This window comes from Haemorhous mexicanus, chromosome 14, assembly GCF_027477595.1.
Source record: "Haemorhous mexicanus isolate bHaeMex1 chromosome 14, bHaeMex1.pri, whole genome shotgun sequence".
Classification (NCBI taxonomy): domain Eukaryota; kingdom Metazoa; phylum Chordata; class Aves; order Passeriformes; family Fringillidae; genus Haemorhous; species Haemorhous mexicanus.
The window spans coordinates 19,160,540-19,179,721 of record NC_082354.1 but is presented as its reverse complement, the minus strand read 5'-3'; the positions used below and the strand labels follow the sequence as shown (position 1 = coordinate 19,179,721).

The following is a 19,182-nucleotide window of genomic DNA, read 5'->3' as shown; positions in this document are numbered from 1 at the left end:
GAAGTGCAGGATGTGCTAACTGTGGCTCTGCTGAAAGATGCAGGGGGCAGCTCTTTAATGCAGCCTTGAAAGAACTGTTTTCCAAGGAAGACCATCAATTTTGCTTATAACCATGGCTTTGTTTACAGAGGGGTTTTATTTATTTAAGCAAACACATTGTTCTTCCTAGAACTCTGCTGGAAATTTTCAGCAGAGTGAAATATTGGTGCACAAGCTATTTAATAGTCAGCACCAACTGGCCTGGTAAGGAGCTGGTGTGCTCTCCATCCTTGGCTCTGGACTTTTTATCCTTCCCCTACTTCACTTGGGTCACAAATTCCCAGCCCGTGTTCAGCTGCAGAACCTGCACTGGAACATTCAGCTGGAGCTCCCTTGACCAACACTCAGGAGCTGCCAGAAAATGGATCTCCAGCTCCAAACCCATCAGAAGGCAAAAGGAATGGTTATGAAATCATTCTGCACTGAGCACAGACCCAGAACTGACCTCCAACTCACCCTCAGTGTATTTCATGTGCATTCACAGGTATCAATTCCTGCATGTGAAAGAGAAGCCACACTTGAGGAACAATGCCACAGTGGACAATCCCAACAGCTCACTGAACAAAGGATTGCTGTCAAACCCATGGGATGATTTAATCATATCATCACTAAATGGTTTGGGGTGGAAGGGACCCTAAAGATCATCTTGTTCCAAGCCCTGCCATGGGCAGGGACACCTTCCACTAGAGTTGCTCAGAGCTCCATCCAACCTGGCCTTGAGCTCTTCATGTTGAGTAACTAGATTCGCATTAAATAGATTTTTAGGACATCTAACCTAAATTCCCATGAAAAATGTAGTTGCATACTTGAAGAGGAGCATCTTCTGCAGGTTATTCTTTCTGTTTTGACATTAGAGAAAGCATTCTTCTCAGTCTAATCTCTTTATTTATTCATACAGAAGGGGTTTTATTCCAGGAATATAGATTTTCTATTTGTTTAAAAACAAACAAACCCCATTTCTTTTTGCAGTTCAACACAGATTCTTTTTTCAATTCAACTTCAGAATTTCTTTTTCATCGAATTCATAGGAAAAAAATACTCTCTGTAAGAGCATTATAGATCAAGACTGCTTCATGAATGTATTCATATTTCATGCTAATTAGTCTTTGTACACAATCCCTGTCTCTGCAGTGCCAGTACATGTGTCTCTGTCCTCAGCTCCTCATTAGAAGGGCTGGGCTTCATTTGAGCACTGCATCACCAAGCCTCAATCAGACAGTTGGGAATGCAGAGCTGCCTCTCTTCCCCTGCTGGATCTCAGCAAGCTCACACACACAAAAGCTCCAACTCCTGAGAAAAACGAGCACGGAGGAGGCACAGAAGGTACCAACTGCTAGCAGAGTGATCACACAGTGGGCTGGAATTCCAGACTGCTGGAGGTGTGGGTAATGAACATTTGTCTGTGTCACCAGCAGTGATCCAAACACTTTGCTAATGGGAACCTCCAACACCTCAAAGGTTGGAAAAAACCCACTGAACCAGTCTCCTTTGTAGGAAAACCCAGTGCCCTTGAGAGTTCACCTTCTCTTGGCTTTTTTTTATAGTCACAACTGCTGTTCCATCTTTCCTCTTCAAGATTTTCATATTCTCAGAGTTGAGGTATAACAAATTAATACAAGAACTCTGTAAGCAACCACCTAAAATATAGCACATTACTAAGACAACTCAGTCACAACACTGTTATAAATACATAGAAGAGGTTTTTTTTAGACAATACATGTCTGTCCCCACTCCAATTCTATTTAAATACTCTTAAATTCTTCTGGTGAAACTTTCTGACAAAATTACTAATTGAAACTTGCAGAAACTCTGAGCAGCAGGGGCTTTGTTACTAATATTTTTCAGGAGTTTTCAGTGCCAGAGATTGTTTAACCCAAAGATGGCCTTGCAGCAGGCACACACACACAGCAGAGCCCCTCCAATCTCAGCGTGCCACGTGGCACTGAGCAGGCAGGAGGACAATCAGTTTGGACCTGCAGAACTGCTGCAGTCACTCAGGAGCCAGCAGGATGCCTCATTTCAGATCCTGCTCCTCACATCTCCAGTAGAGAGCTCTCACCTGTCCCAGTGATGCTCCAAAAGGGTTAAGCACTGCCAATTAAAGTAAAACTGAAGGAATGGCCTCCACGTTAGAGCATCTGACCTGGATTCAGAACAGAGCGAATGCTGATTCTGAAATGAACTCCATTTCCACAGGAATTGTGGGGAATACATTATGCTGTACCTCCAAGCAATCCATGAATAATGATAGCAGCCTTCAAACAGCCCAGACCTCAAACTATTTCCCACCTGTCTCCTCATCTGAATACAATTTAATTCACACACAGGCTGTTCGGATTTGATTTTCTGAAGGTGCAATTATTGCAGTTCTTGCTGTAATGCTGATTAAGATAATGCCCAAACTTCTCTCAGAACCCTCTGATGGAACAACAATGCTCTGAAAAAAACTCTAACTCTGCTGCAGATGTGAAGAGAGCAGGCTCCAGGAACAACAAACTGCAGAGAGGAAAATTGCACCCATCTGACCCATCCCTCTTGATTTTCCCCCCTTAGGAATCTACCACAAAGTTTTAAGAGCAGAGTCCTAAGAGACACAATCAAAGAGTGCCACACTGAGACCTGCAGTGCAATTCTGCCTCTGTCCAACACTACAGCATGGGCATTCTGAAAATGTTATATAAATAAGGTTTATAGGAAAAGAAGGCAAAAATAAAATATCACAACTGACACTGAGCCTAACCTTCTGAAAAAGTCTAAATAGATTTTATTTTTCAGTCTGGGATATTCTTCATTCACTGTTACATGATGAAAACAACTACAGTCAGTAGGTCACACCAACAGGACATGTATTTTATGAAGTCTGTTTTTTCAAAATAAATTGTTTTCTTAGTGACTCCATATTACAAACTACCTTTGACATAGAGATTAACTTATTGAAAGGTGAGTGCATTAAAATGCTATTTGAAATAAAACATTAGGAACTAATATTTGCAATCTTTACCTCCTAATTGGAACTTTTGCTTTCTTTTAGACCCTTCTGAACACCACACTCATATCAGTCCTTTTCTCCTGTGAGGAATGACATGGATCCTGATGCTCTGGAAATAAGACTTGGACTCTAAAATAACTCTAAGATCATCTAAGAATTGTAAAAATGTACACAAAATATATCAAAATACAGAGATATGCATATATAAATCTATGCTAGATGGTAATAATTTCAGGCAGCAGTTTGTTTAAACCATGCAAAGCCTTTTTCACCCTTGAGTTTGAGAGTTTATCTACTGGATAAATCTAGTGGAGAAGAAAATGAAAGTGAAAAATAGTAAACTAATAACTCACTCCTCCTTTATGGTACTTGAATTTATTCTGTTGCTGAAAAACAACAATTTCAAATACATCCAGAGATGAAAACAAACCAATCTGCTGCACTTCTGTGTGAACAGATATGAAGACTGATGACCTAGGTGAGCAAGCCAAGGAAATGAAATTCCTCTGCCACACAGCCCTGGGTGACCCCACACTGCAAAGCTGATCCTGCTCTGCTTGGATTCCACCCTTCTGCAAGGAGAGCCTGGGGAGGGAAGGGAACCCAACAAACTCAGCCTGAACCATCAGCAGACCAAGGGAGCCACCTGCAGTTTGCAATCCTGAAGCAAATTCCTGGTGAGTTCAGAGGTTTTTCTTCCTTTTTCTGTTGGCAAAGCAGTGTAGGAAGCTGAGCTAGTGCAACACAGCCACGTTAACAGCAGAGATTTCTGCATCAACCCAGTCCTGCTGCCTCACACCTACAAAGGCAGCTGGCTCAGAGGAAATCTGGCCACAGCTGGATCCACTGAAAGCTTGCAAATGTTGAAGTTCTCTGATGAATCAGATCTGGGCTTCTCAGCATGCCAAATTCAAAGCCACTTTCTGAAAGTACTAATTGCTGCTCCTTGTATTTACAAGTCCCAAATGCAAATGAATGCAAAGAGTTTTCCTTCAAGTTGAATGGTGCACTGACCTACCATATATTCTTGATAGACATCATATATACATCATACACATGATCTATATACATCTTCTAGATATATACATTATACATATAAAATCAAAACCTGAATGTTTTGTTCACATTTTGCTCAATTACAGCTTACATGGAAGTTGGTCTTCTCTCTCGTCCCTTCCCACTCAAATTCCCAAAATGTGAATAATACCACTCAGCTATTAAGATCTTACTTCAGTTTTGAAAACATATGAAAATGATTGTTGAATTGTATTTTAAAAGTCTAATTGCAAAGCAACAGAACCCTGATGGAGAAGTTCTCCCTTGAGGCGAGCTGGATGGATAATGAATTCTGTATTGGAACAATCCCAGTAGTTACAGACTATTATGAACTAATTACTACCTTTACAGACCTACTGTACACATAATTAATTTCTTCAGAGCACTACTATCATTCTTGACTGGCAAAATACACAACCTAAATTACAAGAGGCAGAAATTAACACGATCCTTTAGGGAGAAGGCATTAACTTGCTTTGCAGTGTTTTGCAATTAGACCATCAATCAAACAGTGAGAAATGATTTGGATAGCAGCAGGCCCAGCCCTGAGTATTGTCCCAGTCCTGAGGATGGCATGTGTCACAACCTGGCTGCAGAGTCACAGCCCTGCAGCCTTCACCTGCACTGCTAGGAGACACTTCAGCATTCAATTCTACACAGATTTAACATCCCCTAAGTTAAACAGGAGCTTTTGGACATCATGTTCCAGCAAGCACTGAAGACATGACAGAGCTGCTGGTGCTCTCCTTTCTGCTGGTAGCCAGAGAGAAAATTTCCTATCAGCTAAGGGACAAAAGCAAAGCTTGGTAAGAGAGTGCTTGCCATAAAATCACCTGCTTAAGTGATTTCAAAGATGTAAGTAGGTTCTTGACAAGAACACTACTATTTTCAATTGTTAATCTCAGGTGTTGGGGGTTTTAGGGCATTCTACAGAATTAAATCATGCACACCCCCAACTCCATCAAAAAGCAGTAGCCCAGGTTTTCTGAGACATATAATTACACTGGATTAATAATATGCAATAATTATTGTTCAACTTCCCAACAATATTTCTCCCCAGAAGTAGCACACCCCTTCAGCTCTGGCTGCACTCCTCTAAAACTGACAGCACTCAAACAGCAAGGCAGCTGGCAGCTCAGTGACAGCCAACAGTGAGTCATTTCTGGAGTATCCTAAACCACAACTAGATTACATGAGACAAATTCACCAAGTGCTTTTCTCATTGTACCAAAGAACCAGGAAGAGCATCCAGAGGTTTAATCAAATTTCAGCACTGCTTGAAACTTACAGGGAACCACAAATTTTCAATAAACGTGCACACTGCCATTTCTTTGACTTCAGTTACCATTCCCAGTGGCATTCCAAAATTCCACAGAATACAAGACAGTAAACACTCAGTCATCCAAACTGCTTTGGGCAAATGTCAGTTTGCTTCCACTCATCCCTTTGTTTGTTTTAATGCTGACTGTGCTCCTGAGAGAATATCACATGCATTTCTGTTTGGCTTTTCATCACTCTCCTGTAATGTACTCATAGACCATCTCACGAAATGGGATAAAGCAAGAGGGAGATCTGATCCCAGATGATGCCTGAATTAAGCATTTGGGACATGGTGGAGCTGCTTAAGGTCAAAGGGGAGGAAGAACAGTGAACATCATTCTGTTTCCCTTTGTAGGTGACAACTGCAGGATAAAAGTTGCTTGTGGCATGCAATTCTTGGGGTCTGTGCTGCAACCAAAGGCTCCAAGAGTCTTTTTAACTTCCAGTAGGTTCTCAAGTTTAAAAAAAACCTTGAACTCAGACAGACAACTGTGCCTTTCTGCAGGAATCAGCCAAGTAAGTTTCTCATATCCTGAGTACTGTGCAGCAGCATTTTTAATGTGCATCCTTTGCTCTGGCATCTTGTTTCCTACAACCATTAACTGAGAACAAAACAAGGAACAATATCTGCAAGGCTATCAGCACACCAAGCTATTGGAGGAGTTTCTGTTCCCTGTTTTACATCTGTGCAACTATGTCAACAAGAATTTCTTCTCACTGGAAACTGTCAGCTATGTCAACATTTCAAGAGGGTTTTTTCAGCTTTTTTAATGAAGAAGCTTTTCAGGAATTCTGAAACATTTCTTCAGATTTCTGGTGAAAGAATTCAGCTCAAGGCAGAAGCTTGTCCTTTCCATTTACAAGGGGCTCATGCCATTCTTTATCTGCTGCTGGGCATTCCTTCCCCTAAAGTCTTCCTGGCACACCAAAGGAAGTGACCAACTCCACAGCATTTTACCCTCCCTGCAGTGCTAGGAACCAAGAGTCAATCCAACTTGGGCATGGAAAAAAATGTTCAATTACTGTAAATGATGCTTTTGAATTACTGCATGGAATAGCTGAACATTTAGACCAGAAAGTGCTTCCAAGGTGTGCTGCAAAAGGAGAATTCTAATGGTTTAAATTCACTGACTACTGAAAGGAATACGAATCTATCTTATGGAAAACACAGCCATGACCAACTCTATGAAGAGGTTTCAAAAGGACAGAAAAAAATCACCTTCAGAAATAACTCAAGGAATCTACTCAAGAAATAGTTCATTACAGTCCTCCGAGAGCCCTTCCTGAATTAATCTTTTTTAACACTGTGTTAGTAAGAACTGTTGTTCTTATTCCAGAAATTCTCAGCTGGAATAATAATGCAAATAAACATGATTTTAGGATCAGAATTTAAATTTAATTATAATTCCATTAAAAGAAAACTCACATCTGTCTGCAACATCCAGTGCACTTTTAAAAGGTATTATTGCAAAAAAGGTTCCTCCCTTCGTGCTGTAAAGTGAAGGGGGAGCAATTCTTGTAATAGACTGTTATGCTTAATATATGTTTTAAATCATCTTCCTGCTATAAAACCATCAAATGAATTCCATGGTATTGCACAAAGCATAAAAGAAACTGCCATTACACAATTTTAAACTTAATACAAGCACAATAAAGAGCAAAGTAAGAATGTACCTTTCATTTGGGTTCCAAAGGTAAGTGCCAATTTTGCAAACAGCTCTGGGTCTTCAAATTTATCTTCTTCAGCTTTTACCCAAAAGCTGTTTTCTCCTATTTCTTGAGGCTCGATCTGCAAGAAAAACAGCATCTCCAGAGTCAAGGAGGAGTGCTTTCAGCAGCCCAGCTAAAACAAATGCTACAGAACCTCTGTGAGAACTGGGCTGATGAAGTTCAGCCCTGTTCTGGAATGTTCTCTCCCTGCTGTTCCTGCACAAGCAGGGTGAGCTGAGCTGCCCTCTGGCCACAAAAGGGCTTCACTGTACTCCTCCCACTCAGCAAGTTTTCCAAAGAGAACCAATACCAGCAGCTGGCTTGCACAGTGCTCTGGCTCTCTCTTGACTTCCCAGAGAGTTCCCAAACTCTTCAGCACTCCTTTTCCCTGCCACCTGAGACCTGCATGGAACAACTAACCAGGACTTGAACGGGCCATGGGGACCTTGCAGAGGCTGAGCTCACTCAAGGAAGAAAACACTCTGCAATATAAGCTGAAAGACAACTTGACTCTTCATACATGAGTCAGAACTGCTGTTCTGTTTTCAAAATACATTCCTCTAACAGCTTTGAGCATGTCATTAATTATTGCTTATAAATTTGTTTAAATGAAAATAATTTCCAAGGGGTATTTAACTTCAAGATGATATGCAGGGAATTGAGCAATACTGCATTTGTCAGCCTCACTCCAATTTCCCTGCACATCCTGGTCCTCCACCTTTCAGCCCTGCTTTACCAGCAGCTCCAGGGAAGACATTTTAAAAAACTACCTTAATCCAACACTAATGGGGAAGACAGTTACAGCAAAAGGGACTAAATTAAACAGTAAGAATTTTATTCCTCAAATGATGGCTCCTTAAAAGTGATGATCAAACAGACTTTGCACTTTCTCAGTAGGCAGGAGATCTCTGGCACTGTTCCCAGAGCACTTAAGCAAAGCGTCCATCTGCAGTTCCTTCCCATTGTCACAGCCAGGGCTCACAGACACTTCAGAAATTATTCCCACAAACTCCCAATGGAACTGATCACAATGAAATCGGCTGCAATTACCAATATGTGTTATAAAATAAAAGCTTGCTTTTCTCTGTGCTTACAGGACAGCAGTCTAGGTCCCACAGTCACAAAACTCTTGCAGTGCATCCAGACCCAGTCCTTTCTCCCCAAGACATTTAATTCCTCCTCCCACAAGGAAGAAGGGAAGTTATCACTTATCCTTTTATGCAATTATTTTATAAGAATTACAGAAAAATAAAGATTTTCCAACTGATTCTAAAATTTATTTAAATTAATACTCTAAAAACATGGAAGGCTATTTAATATCAGTCTAGGTAAATATATTGAAAGCCTGTTTCTAAACTATGGCCAGCAGATACACTTTCAGATTGTTTTAGCACATCTCCAAATATTTTCAAATCATTTGAAATCATTGAAGCATTAATTCTTCTGCCAAAAGAAACTATAAATTGGCATGCCACGCATTTCCACACAGGCTCTCAGTCAATCTTCTGGATTCCTCCTCCAAGACTGGTGGGATTATTCTGCTGTTTTGTTACCTCAAAGCCTTTTGACTACTCAAATTTAGAGGAACCACACAGCATGGAATATCTAAAAGTCCTTTCATTTGCCTTGATGGTTGGGTGATTTTGGGAATTTTTCCTACACCAAACATCAACATATCTGTCATATGTTGTACCACTAAAATACTGCCAACCACAACTGCAGGATGCAGTGATTTAGTCTTGGTTACAGATCAAATTATCTAATACCCCATTATTTACTTTATTTACATGGAAGGAGCAGTGGCTACAGTGATCAAAAAGGGGTTTTAAATCAACACACCCCAGCACACACCTGGATGTTTGTATAACTTCTCCTGCTAGAGAGACTGGATATACTGGGAGGCAGGGAATAACTGGGAACTGCTTTAAGGGTTCACCTGCAGATCAGATTGTGCTTGCACTTCACTGCTCAAGTACTGCTTAGATTCTAAGATGGTTTTAAAAACGAAATGCAATTAAATACAATCAGGCTAAGACACTGGAAGCTCATGATGCCCAAACCTTTCCCTTGAGCAGTCCCATGGCTCCTCCCAGTGGCCACAGCCCTGCTCCAGCACAGCACTGATTGAGAACAATAAATATCTGGGATAAATAATCAACAAGTGACATTAGGGCCTGATTTCAGCAATCCCCGAACTCACAGCAACATCAAATGTCACCAATTTAAAAAGCTTAGGTTGGTTTGCTTTGCCAGGTTTGTGTGAAAGCTGCTTTAAAACAGTTTGGAGATAGATGTATATTTATATACAACTTGATGCAAAGCTGCTCTGGATGTTCACTGCAGCAGAGACAATGCACTGGAGGTAAGCTGGCTTCCTGGGACACTTGGCACAGCAGTGAGCTCTGCCAAGATGAATCTGATGTAAAAACCCATCACCACACGGTACCAAGCCTATCTGTGCAGTGCAGGAGGGGAAGGAACATCATCCCCACCCCTGCTGGCATACCTTGGACCAGTTGATTCTCTTCATGGAGACTTCCAGCTTATACTTCTTCTTCTCCTTCATCCCGTGTGGCAGTGCTGGCACCACCGGGAAGGGAGCAAAGAGAGCCCCTCCAAGAGGGGGTGGCATCGGGGGCCCCCCGAAAGGCGGCGGGGGAGGGACTGCTCCCCCGGGCAGAGGAGGAGGAGGAGGAGGCCCTGCTCCCCCAGGGAGAGGAGGAGGAGGAGGAGGCCCTGCTCCCCCAGGGAGAGGAGGTGGTGGGGGCACACCAGGCAGAGGAGGGGGGGGTGGGATGGCTGCACCGGGCAGAGGAGGGGGAGGTGGAGGAAGGGATGCACCAGGTAATGGAGGAGGGGGAGGAATTGCTGCTCCTCCTGGAAGGGGAGGGGGTGGAGGAATTGCTGCTCCACCTGGCAGGGGAGGGGGTGGAGGAATTGTTACTCCACCAGGCAGGGGAGGGGGTGGAGGAATTGCTGCCCCACCAGGCAGGGGAGGGGGTGGAGGAATTGCTGCCCCACCAGGTAATGGAGGGGGTGGAGGAATTGCTGCTCCACCAGGGAGGGGAGGAGGAGGAGGGATGGCTCCGCCAGGGAATGAAGGCGCTGGAGATGGTGGGACGTTCTCACTTGGGAGGGCTGGAGGTATTGCTGGGACTTCTGTCAGGCCTGGACCCTGCAACATAACAGAGGAATTCCTTTCATCAGTGACAGCAGGCAGTTTGATGTGAAGCTGAACCAACCAGGATGGTTTTTAGCCAACTGCATCTCAAGAAAGTGAGAAATGCAACTGTTCTCCTATTTAAATGAGAAACAATAACAATAGATTATCCCACATACCATAAAGCTGCCAAGTAAACTGAATAACCTAGCATTTTTATAAAAACAAATTGTTTCAATTTTAAAGAAAATTTAATAGTAGCAGTAACATTTAAGTGAACAGAACAGCATTTTATTTCTTACCAATGCACAACACATTTATCCCACTTAGGATACCCCGGCAAGCTGGGGCATCAGAGATGGGAATAACCATGCTGGGTTTTACCAGCACTCCTCTGCTGCTGGGAGGTTTTCCAGCAATGAGTGGAGCAGCTGTTGCAGTGGAAGAGGTCACAGGACCACAGTTGTTCATAGCTATTCTGACACCTGGAGGGGTGAAGGCTGTGCAACAACCTGTCCTGCTGTCCTTTGGATCTGTCTGGGGGTGCTTCTTTGTTAAGAGGAAGAGAGAGCAATCACAATATCCATTCCAATAATTCTTACTAATTAATAAGGAAGAGAAACAGCAGCATGTCAAACCCTCAGAGGGGTGAGTGCAGCTAAAAATAACTGTCATCATATTCTGTGGGGAGCATAACACCAGGAAAGGGAACAGATACCAGAATTACATGGTTCATTAACCAGTGGTCAGCATTACTGTGTGCCCTGTCATGTCTGGATAATCTGAACTGTGTTAGAATCAATAAAACAGGATTAACAATTAATTAGACTAAAAGTACAGTTTTTGCTTTGCACAGGCACAATGTGCTTCTTTGGCTCACAAGTCACAATGCAACCATTGCTGGAGAACTCATTAAAACAGACTGTCACATTTCAGTGTAACACTGGCCTGCAGGAATCTGTAACAAACACAAAATGGGCAAGAAGGAAGTAAGAACAGGAGTGTCTGGGTCTCCACCTTCATGCCCAAATAGGAAGTGAGGTCACAGGCTTTAAGGCAGAAAAAAATAAATACAAAAAAGGAGACCTTGCCTAGCTTTGAAGGAGTACAAAATAAGCCAGACTGAGGCAAAAGCACTAAAACATATCTGTTAGTTCCTAAAAGGTATAAATGACATGTCTAAAACATGAAGCTCCTGAAAAAATAAAAAATAAAAAAGTCTTATATAAAAGTGTAAGAGTAAAAAATAAACATAAAAACCAATAGCCTTTAAAAGTAAACACTTCCAAAACAAAAACTTTCTGCAAAACATACAAAAGCAGCAATATGAAATCATAAACAAATACCTGTAGGAAAAAAAAAAAAATCAAATCAGGATTGCTGCAAGATTTTTATAGGCTAAGGAACGTTTTCTCTCAATAAAGCAGGTGCCTGTGACAGGTTGAACATTACTATTTGTTAAGTCTTACCTCCATTACCTATCCTTAGAACTTATGCTGGCTGCCAAACAAATCAATCCACCTTTACCAGATATTCCAAACTCCAGACTGACAAGTTACTCTGGGGCAATATTTTTCTCAACTCCTCCTCAAAAAAAAAAATCACCTCAGCTGTGGAACTTGATGTGATATTATTTTATTATTTTATTACCTGGGTCCGGAGCTGTTTGACTTCTGATTCAAGTTCTTTGATTTTCTCCTCTCGTTTCTGCAGCTCTGCTTGTGCCTCCTGTCGAGCTGTGAACTCTTCATCAAACTGCAAAGATTTAACCAGCACAGGAGAGTTTGTCCAGTTATGGCCACACCAGAGCCTACACTGGCAGGAATTCTTTGAACAACATCAGAGCTGCAGCAATTGATGCACTTTTAATCCTTGGAGAGGCATTTTTACATTCAATGTTCACTTTTAGCAGCACAATTCCTTCCATCAAAAAGGCAGTGACAGAGAACCACCCAGATCCAGCTACTCAGATCAGGTTCTTCCCTCCAAGAGAACACTGCAGACTTCTCAAACCAAGCTCGAGTACACATCTATTGCAGCAAGCTTAAATTCATTAAAAATTAAACCTGCAATCATCATGTTCAAGAACTTGTTCTGCCATTTGGCCTGAAAATGCCTACTTAGACCAGACCAGCAAATACCACCAAAATTTGGAATTATTTCAATGCACACCTCCATAAAAGCTGAACTTCAGTACTACTGCAGCTAATACAGCACATTCATTCATTTTTTTAAGCTTATACCTGCACTGAAGTTAGTTAATTATGATTATGTCAGGACAGGAGAGCAACAAGTGGAATTGTGAGAGCCACTACTTCCCAGTTTCAGCTGGGAAACAAGCTGACTGTGCTCCTGTCAGGGTTCTGTTCCATGAGCAGGACTTACCTTCCTGGAAAATTCTGCTGCTTTCTTTTCACTCTCTTCTACTTTAGCCTTGTCCACACATGCATCTAGAATTAAAAACCACACACAGATATCACAGCTCTGAGGGGCTTCCAGCCATCATTACCCTGTGAGCCCATGACACAACAGCAACAGGCACTTGGATTTTTGACCCTGTCTCATTTCATGAAAGGAACTCCAGCATCTGGTCTGGTAGTCCACAAGCAAACCTGGAGCTGACATGCAAATTTCCAGAACACTGACAAAATTCCCAGCCAGTCTAAGTCCAGACAGAAGAGCACAAAGTAAAACAAAGTAAAACTGCTTAAAGAGTACAAACCAACAAGATGTGTAAAATTGATGTCCATCCTTCCTCTGTATTTAAAATCTGGGTCCATGCCACTGCAGTGCAGCACTATCTGAGACACACATTCTTCTATGATCTTGTAATACTGAGGTCTAAAACAGGAAACATTTACAAGACTGTAAGAACATGAACAAGTCTTTATGCAGTTGGGGAAAAGGGGCAACTAGCTCCTAATATCTGAATATTTCAGCTGCCAGAAGAAGCACCAAGTTCAAATTCTTATTTGTAAATATTTTGGTTGTGATGCCTCGACCTTGCTGTGACACCATGCTGCACATAAGAAGTTGACACTGAAAAGAGCAGATCCAAAGCATGTGGGAGTATTTTCAATTATCAGTTGTACAACTTCCATGTTCTTTGAAGCAATGAATACATCAAACTTGAATAGAGAAAAAGTGCCCAACAAATAAAAGGTTTTTGGGATGAGGGTGTTAGAATAAGCTTCGAGTCTTGGAAATAAACACAATTATATTTACCAAGACCTTTTTAATACTAATACAGAGCAAAAAGGAAAATAACACATCAGTCTCAAAGAGTGACTTTTTAGGCATGACCTACTCAGTTTACCAGGGTCTTATTTCTATTCCCCCAAAACACCCAGCCTGGCAGCTGGCACTCACCGGACATAGTAATCGTTCCTGATCAGGAGGAAATGTTGCAGAATTGACAAGAAGTAATTTTCAGAAGAAGTATCTTTCACCATATTGTACAGCAGATGAAATACTTCGCTCACATCAGTGCAAACATGGTTAAGAAAATAACAGTACTTAAAAACTCACAAACTTAAACAACAAAAGCCCAAAAAACCCCACCCAAACAGCTCCCCAGCCAGTTCCCATTGTTCAAGTAAAACCCCTCCACACTTGGAGCTCCTATCCTTAGCAGGAAATATTATTTCTCCACTCAGATTGTGCACAGAATTGTGCCCAGTTGATCAATAAGGACACGTTCCATTATCAATCAGAACAATCATATACAGGTTCATGGTTTAGAATCCTGTAAAAGCACTTCACACAAAGCTTTGTTTCCACTCTGAGCTCAGCCAGGCTGGTGGCAAACACACACTGGTCAATCTTGGTCATTTCCTAGATAACCCTCACTTGCAATTATCTGTTCTGCACAGCAGCAACATGCCAGGGGATTTTATAGTCCTCCCACTGATTGCCTCTACCTCCCTCTGCTTCCTCCTAAAACCTGCAAGCAGCCATTCTGAACTTAGGTAATTTTACATTTCCTGCTCCTTCACAGCTAGAAAAGGCACACATCTGTAGTGCTTCAGAACCTGCAAGAAATTTTCTTCCTTTTATTATCAAAACTCATTTTTCTTAAAACTTATGATCTTCCACGGGTATAATTTTATCTCTTCATGTATTATGAGACAGGGTTTAGCTTAATAAATGTTATTTATGAAAAATTAATTCAGTTCCCAATGACTTACATTTGACATGCAAATTTAAGCACTAATTATCCAAATATTTTCCAACAAAAAAAGCAACTGGAGAGAAATCTGCTTGACAAAGCCCCTGGTAAGACATACAACTGAGACAAATAACCTGCACACAGAGCACTGTAATTTCCATTTAAGAAAGTTCTGAAACAACACAAGTTACAACAGCATTTCCTTAAAGGATATTCCATTTCAGCTTTGATGTCATTGAGACGATGTGACAGTTCAAAGTGGTCTTCATCTTTGTTCTCATCAAACACCCTCAGCTGAATATCAAGCTCGTCATTTTCCTTATCTTTCAAGGCCTGTTTTTCAAGGTAGAGTATATCTTAATTTTTCCTTTTTTAAAGCAAGAATTACCCCCCTGAAGGACAGGATCATGATGAAATAGAAGACATTAACCTTTAGAACAGTAGCAAGTTTCAACTCAGTGCCTGGGGTTTTTTATTATAATGATTCAACTGAGAAAAACTAAAGGCAAAACATCAGCTCACAGAGCAGGAGTGGGCTACAGAACAAACAAGAAGACTTCCAGTTGAATCCATTTCTTTTAATGGGACATAGCAGGTCCTGCTTGTTAATGTCAGAATTCCATTACAAAAACCACAACAGGTCTATTTAAAACATTAATTGACATGAACTTAAGAAGTTTAAAGAAGTGTTAAGAAGATTTGTTTATAATTTCTGTTCCTCACTTAACCTAGACCATGGCATTAAAGCATCCACAGGACAAGAAGAAATACAGAGGAGAAAAAAAAAAACACACAAGTTAGCATTTGGAGCAGATTTCTTAAAAGAAAAGCACATTTTTCTCTAAGGACTGGTCCTAATTCCCAGAGTTAAGTTTAGCTTCCTACCAACCAAAGCACATAAAAAAAGTTCCTCCCCATCCATTGATGGGAACGCACTCCATGACTGAAATGGAGCCTGGATTTGTCCTGGCTGGGTGCAGCCATGTGTGCTCCCCAAAACAGGAGCAGCCTGTGCCAGCTCCAGTGCTGAAAAGCAGAGCAGGCAGCTCTGGGTCTGAACAGATGAAGAGCCAGAGCTCTGGATCCCCCTCCTGACCCTTTTTCAACACATGAGCTGTTCAATATTCTGAAAATAGACTGTTATCACCAAATATTAATTGCTTTTACACTCAGATCTGCATGGCAGATGTTGGTAGACCCTCCCAAGTTTTCTATCATATCATGATTTGTCACAATTCAGTTTCTTTGCTACCTAACCCACCCCCAATTCTTAAAGTTTTATGGCATTTATTGATTCTATAAAAGAGCTTTCAATAGATTAAAAAAACCCAAAAACCTTGAGTTCTTGAGGCTTTCAGATGTTCCATAGCAAATAAAGCCAGTAGATCAAATTAATGTATCTACATGATATAAACCTAAAAATATCCCTCAGAAAAATAACATCACACATCAGAAAGTGTCTCAAGGCTGAATGAGCCAAAACCAGAAGTTTTTGCTCCTGACAAATTGACAATATGAAACTTCACATCTTAAAAGTCATAGTAGAATAAATTCTGTTTCAGACAAACATAAGCAGGTACTCCAATTTCTCTCATCTTTTCTAAGAAAGTGATGAGTACCTTAAATACACCTATTTTTGATGTAAGCATCAGAATGGTTTCTTGGCTAAGAGCTACAAACCTCTCCCCAAGTCAGAAATATTCCTTTCTGTGCAGCTGCATGAAGGCAGACATGCAGTCTCAGAACAAGTTTCTGATTTGATTTTTCCTTAAAATGTCCCAATGCATTCTCAGCAGGCAATTAAAGAAAACCAGATTTCACAGAAAACAACAGGAACAGCATATACAAAGAAAGTTAATCCAAGATTGGTTTCACAGCCAGATTCACATGCACTGCATGTGCTTTCAGCTCCTTATGCAGCATTTGGCTACCCTCATTTAATTTCTAATATATTGACTTGTTTAGACTACTATTCTGGCTTTTACAGCTCATGAGAACCTGAATTTGTAACTCTGCAGGCTGAAAGCAGATTTGGGTTGATAATCTGACCCCCTGCACCCCCAAATCCTTCCCATCTGCTGTCCTGGTTAAACAGTTGGGTCATCTTCAGCACTCACAGTGGACAGCGACCAACTCCTGGATATAAATGACTTACAGGCAATATTTTCTTCAGGCCACAACGTAAAAACTCATTTCTCAAGTGTATCCTGAAGTCAAGGTCATCAGGAGATGTAACAAGGGCATTGATGAGCTGCATGCATGCCACCTGTAATCAGAAACACAGAATGGAAATCAATTTCAGTCACTCTTTTCAGTGGAATTATAAAACCAAAGATGGAAATTATTTATCATGCAGCACACATGCAACACTTGGGTTTATTTTAGTACATCACATACTGCTCTGTTTCCATATCAGGATGCTTCCACTGTATCTAAAGAGTACCACATGAATGATCATTACAGAATAATGTCATGGACTGGTTTGAGCTGGAAAGGACCTTAAAGCCCACCCAGTGCCACCCCTGCCATGGCAGGGACACCTTGCACTGCCCCAGGCTGCTCCAAGCCCTGTCCAACCCGGCCTGAGACACTGCCAGGGATCCAGGGGCCTCCCCACCCTAAAATCATGCCCTAGTTATTCCCAAACTAAAGGTGCCCATTGTACCTCCCTCTGTTTCTCCTCAGCATTCACCAGTTTGAAAGCAAACTGTTTTTACAGTAACTAACAACTTAAAATCCCCCAGATCAGAACCACCCAATAAACACCCAGACCCAAATTAGTCACACCACCAGGTGTTTCTTCCATTCCTGCAGAGCACTTGTGCAAAATGCCTGGTCTCAGGATAGTGGCTAATGCTTTAATTGAACAGCTGTGCACTTTAATTGATTTATTTGAAAACAGGTAGACAACAGCACCACGCCAAAAGTGCTGATCCACTTTAAAAGACCAAAATGGGACTCAAGGGAAACAGCAAGTTTGGTAAAAGATGTTAACTGCAAATAGAAGTAGCTTTAGAGTAGGACAAAAAAAAAAAAAAATCAATAGCTGCAGTGGAAAAAAATCAGATAAAAAGCACCTTCCTGTTTTAATTACATTCACTATTTAGCTTTAACAGAACCCCTTATGGAGTCTCAAATTTCTATTAAAACACCCTTTCAAAGGCACTCTCTTGATAGAGCTGCATCTTCAGATAATGCAGTATCATCATGCCTGCTTGAATGATTCTTGTTATTTTACTACTATGACATGACTTAACAAGCCAAAGCACATGTCCAATCTGAAATTAATAGAGAGAAGAGGTGCCATCTGCTCTGATTGCTTCTGCCAGAGAGACTCTGCCTTAATGGCTTGTGCTAATACATTCCCAGCAAAGAAGGATTTTGTCAGAAACAGGGTAATGAGTCTTGCAATTGTGCCCTCTATCAGTGAGCTTTGGGAGGGGGAGGCTGGCAGGAATGGGGGGTGGTGGCTGTTGGGTGCCTTAAATCAACAAGGTCATGGAGTGGGAGACAACTCCAGAATGAATTCTTCAGTGATAGCACTATAAAGATTAGAATGTCATTTATAGAAACTTATTGGCCATCATTAACTCCTCAGCTCTGCAACAAGAGGTGCTGATGGTAAACACAGCATTAAGGCAGCTACAGCTGATGAGGATTTGAGCCAAGGCTGGGAAAAGGCATCCCAAGGATACTGCCCTGCCTGTGTTTTTCCATATCTTTCAGCCAAGGTAGCTGAAAAATAAATTTTAGTACAAAATGTGCATAATTACTGTATAATGAGAAGGCCACAAGTCAAAGTCATCATTTGTTGGATATTCAGCCACTTGGACTCTATGCAAAAATGGCAGTACCAATAAAACCCCACCAATCCCAACTAAAAAACTTCATATCTTAATGCCAGCCAAAACTCTGGGCCCACAGAGCACAAAAACCTCTACCCATGGACACGTGAGCAGCAATGAACCTGGTCTAAGTCATGACACTGGCACAGATTATTTTATTATTTTATAAAAATTTGGAAAGCTCACTAGGTTACCCTCAGAGAGGCACCAGTGGCTGATGCAAGGCACATGTTGAACACACAGAGCAAGGAATGCAGAGTCCTTGCTGACAAAAGTACCAATGATATCCTGCTGCACTTCCCTCATCCCAGAAGGAACCCTGCCAAAAATGGGCACACCCCATGCCACACCTGCCATAATTAGCATATATCTGAATATTTAAGAGGCCATAGGTACTGCTGCCTAAAGTTCCAACACTAGGACCAGATTTATTACCTGAACTTACACTTGGCATCCAAGGAAAGAAATATCACTCATTGCTCTCTTTAGTAGGGTCAAGATTTCTTAATCCTATTTTTGGGACAAGAAGTGAGTCCCTTGGCCTCCCACCACTAACAAGCAGAAAATCCAGTACCAGCAGGCCAGTGGAATTTATTTCTCCTCTTTTACTGATGAACAGCACTAAAAGATGTTGTGTGTGAATCAAAGCTCACCAAGCCATCCAGTGTTCAGCCTTTCCCTGAAGCACACAGACAAACTCACCTGCAGCTGGATGAACTCGTGGTTCTCCAGGCCCTCCACAATCTGGGAGAAACGTTCCTCCCTGCTGTGCCTCTCAGCAGCAGTGGTTATAGCACCTAAAAGCTTGTCCAGGCTACGAGAAAGACAAACTGTCAGGAGAGCACAGCACAGCCAACTCGCTCATTTTAAACACAGCCAGCCCCCTGCTCACACA

The 19,182-nt window shown here is 41.5% G+C and overlaps 1 protein-coding gene across 4 annotated transcripts in view; it reads right to left on the bottom strand.

Annotated features, from left to right (window-relative positions):
• DIAPH2 (diaphanous related formin 2) overlaps positions 1-19,182 on the bottom strand; it is a 172,026-nt gene that overhangs the window by 122,956 nt on the left and 29,888 nt on the right. For all 4 annotated transcript variants that reach the window (XM_059859301.1, XM_059859302.1, XM_059859303.1 and 1 more), the window contains 9 exons: positions 18,990-19,101; positions 16,598-16,708; positions 14,657-14,775; positions 13,644-13,760; positions 12,997-13,115; positions 12,660-12,724; positions 11,925-12,029; positions 9,621-10,289; positions 7,079-7,193 (listed from right to left, as the gene is read on the bottom strand). In XM_059859301.1, the coding sequence (XP_059715284.1) occupies positions 7,079-7,193; positions 9,621-10,289; positions 11,925-12,029; positions 12,660-12,724; positions 12,997-13,115; positions 13,644-13,760; positions 14,657-14,775; positions 16,598-16,708; positions 18,990-19,101 (1,532 nt within the window). The remainder of the gene's footprint in view (positions 1-7,078; positions 7,194-9,620; positions 10,290-11,924; positions 12,030-12,659; positions 12,725-12,996; positions 13,116-13,643; positions 13,761-14,656; positions 14,776-16,597; positions 16,709-18,989; positions 19,102-19,182) is intronic.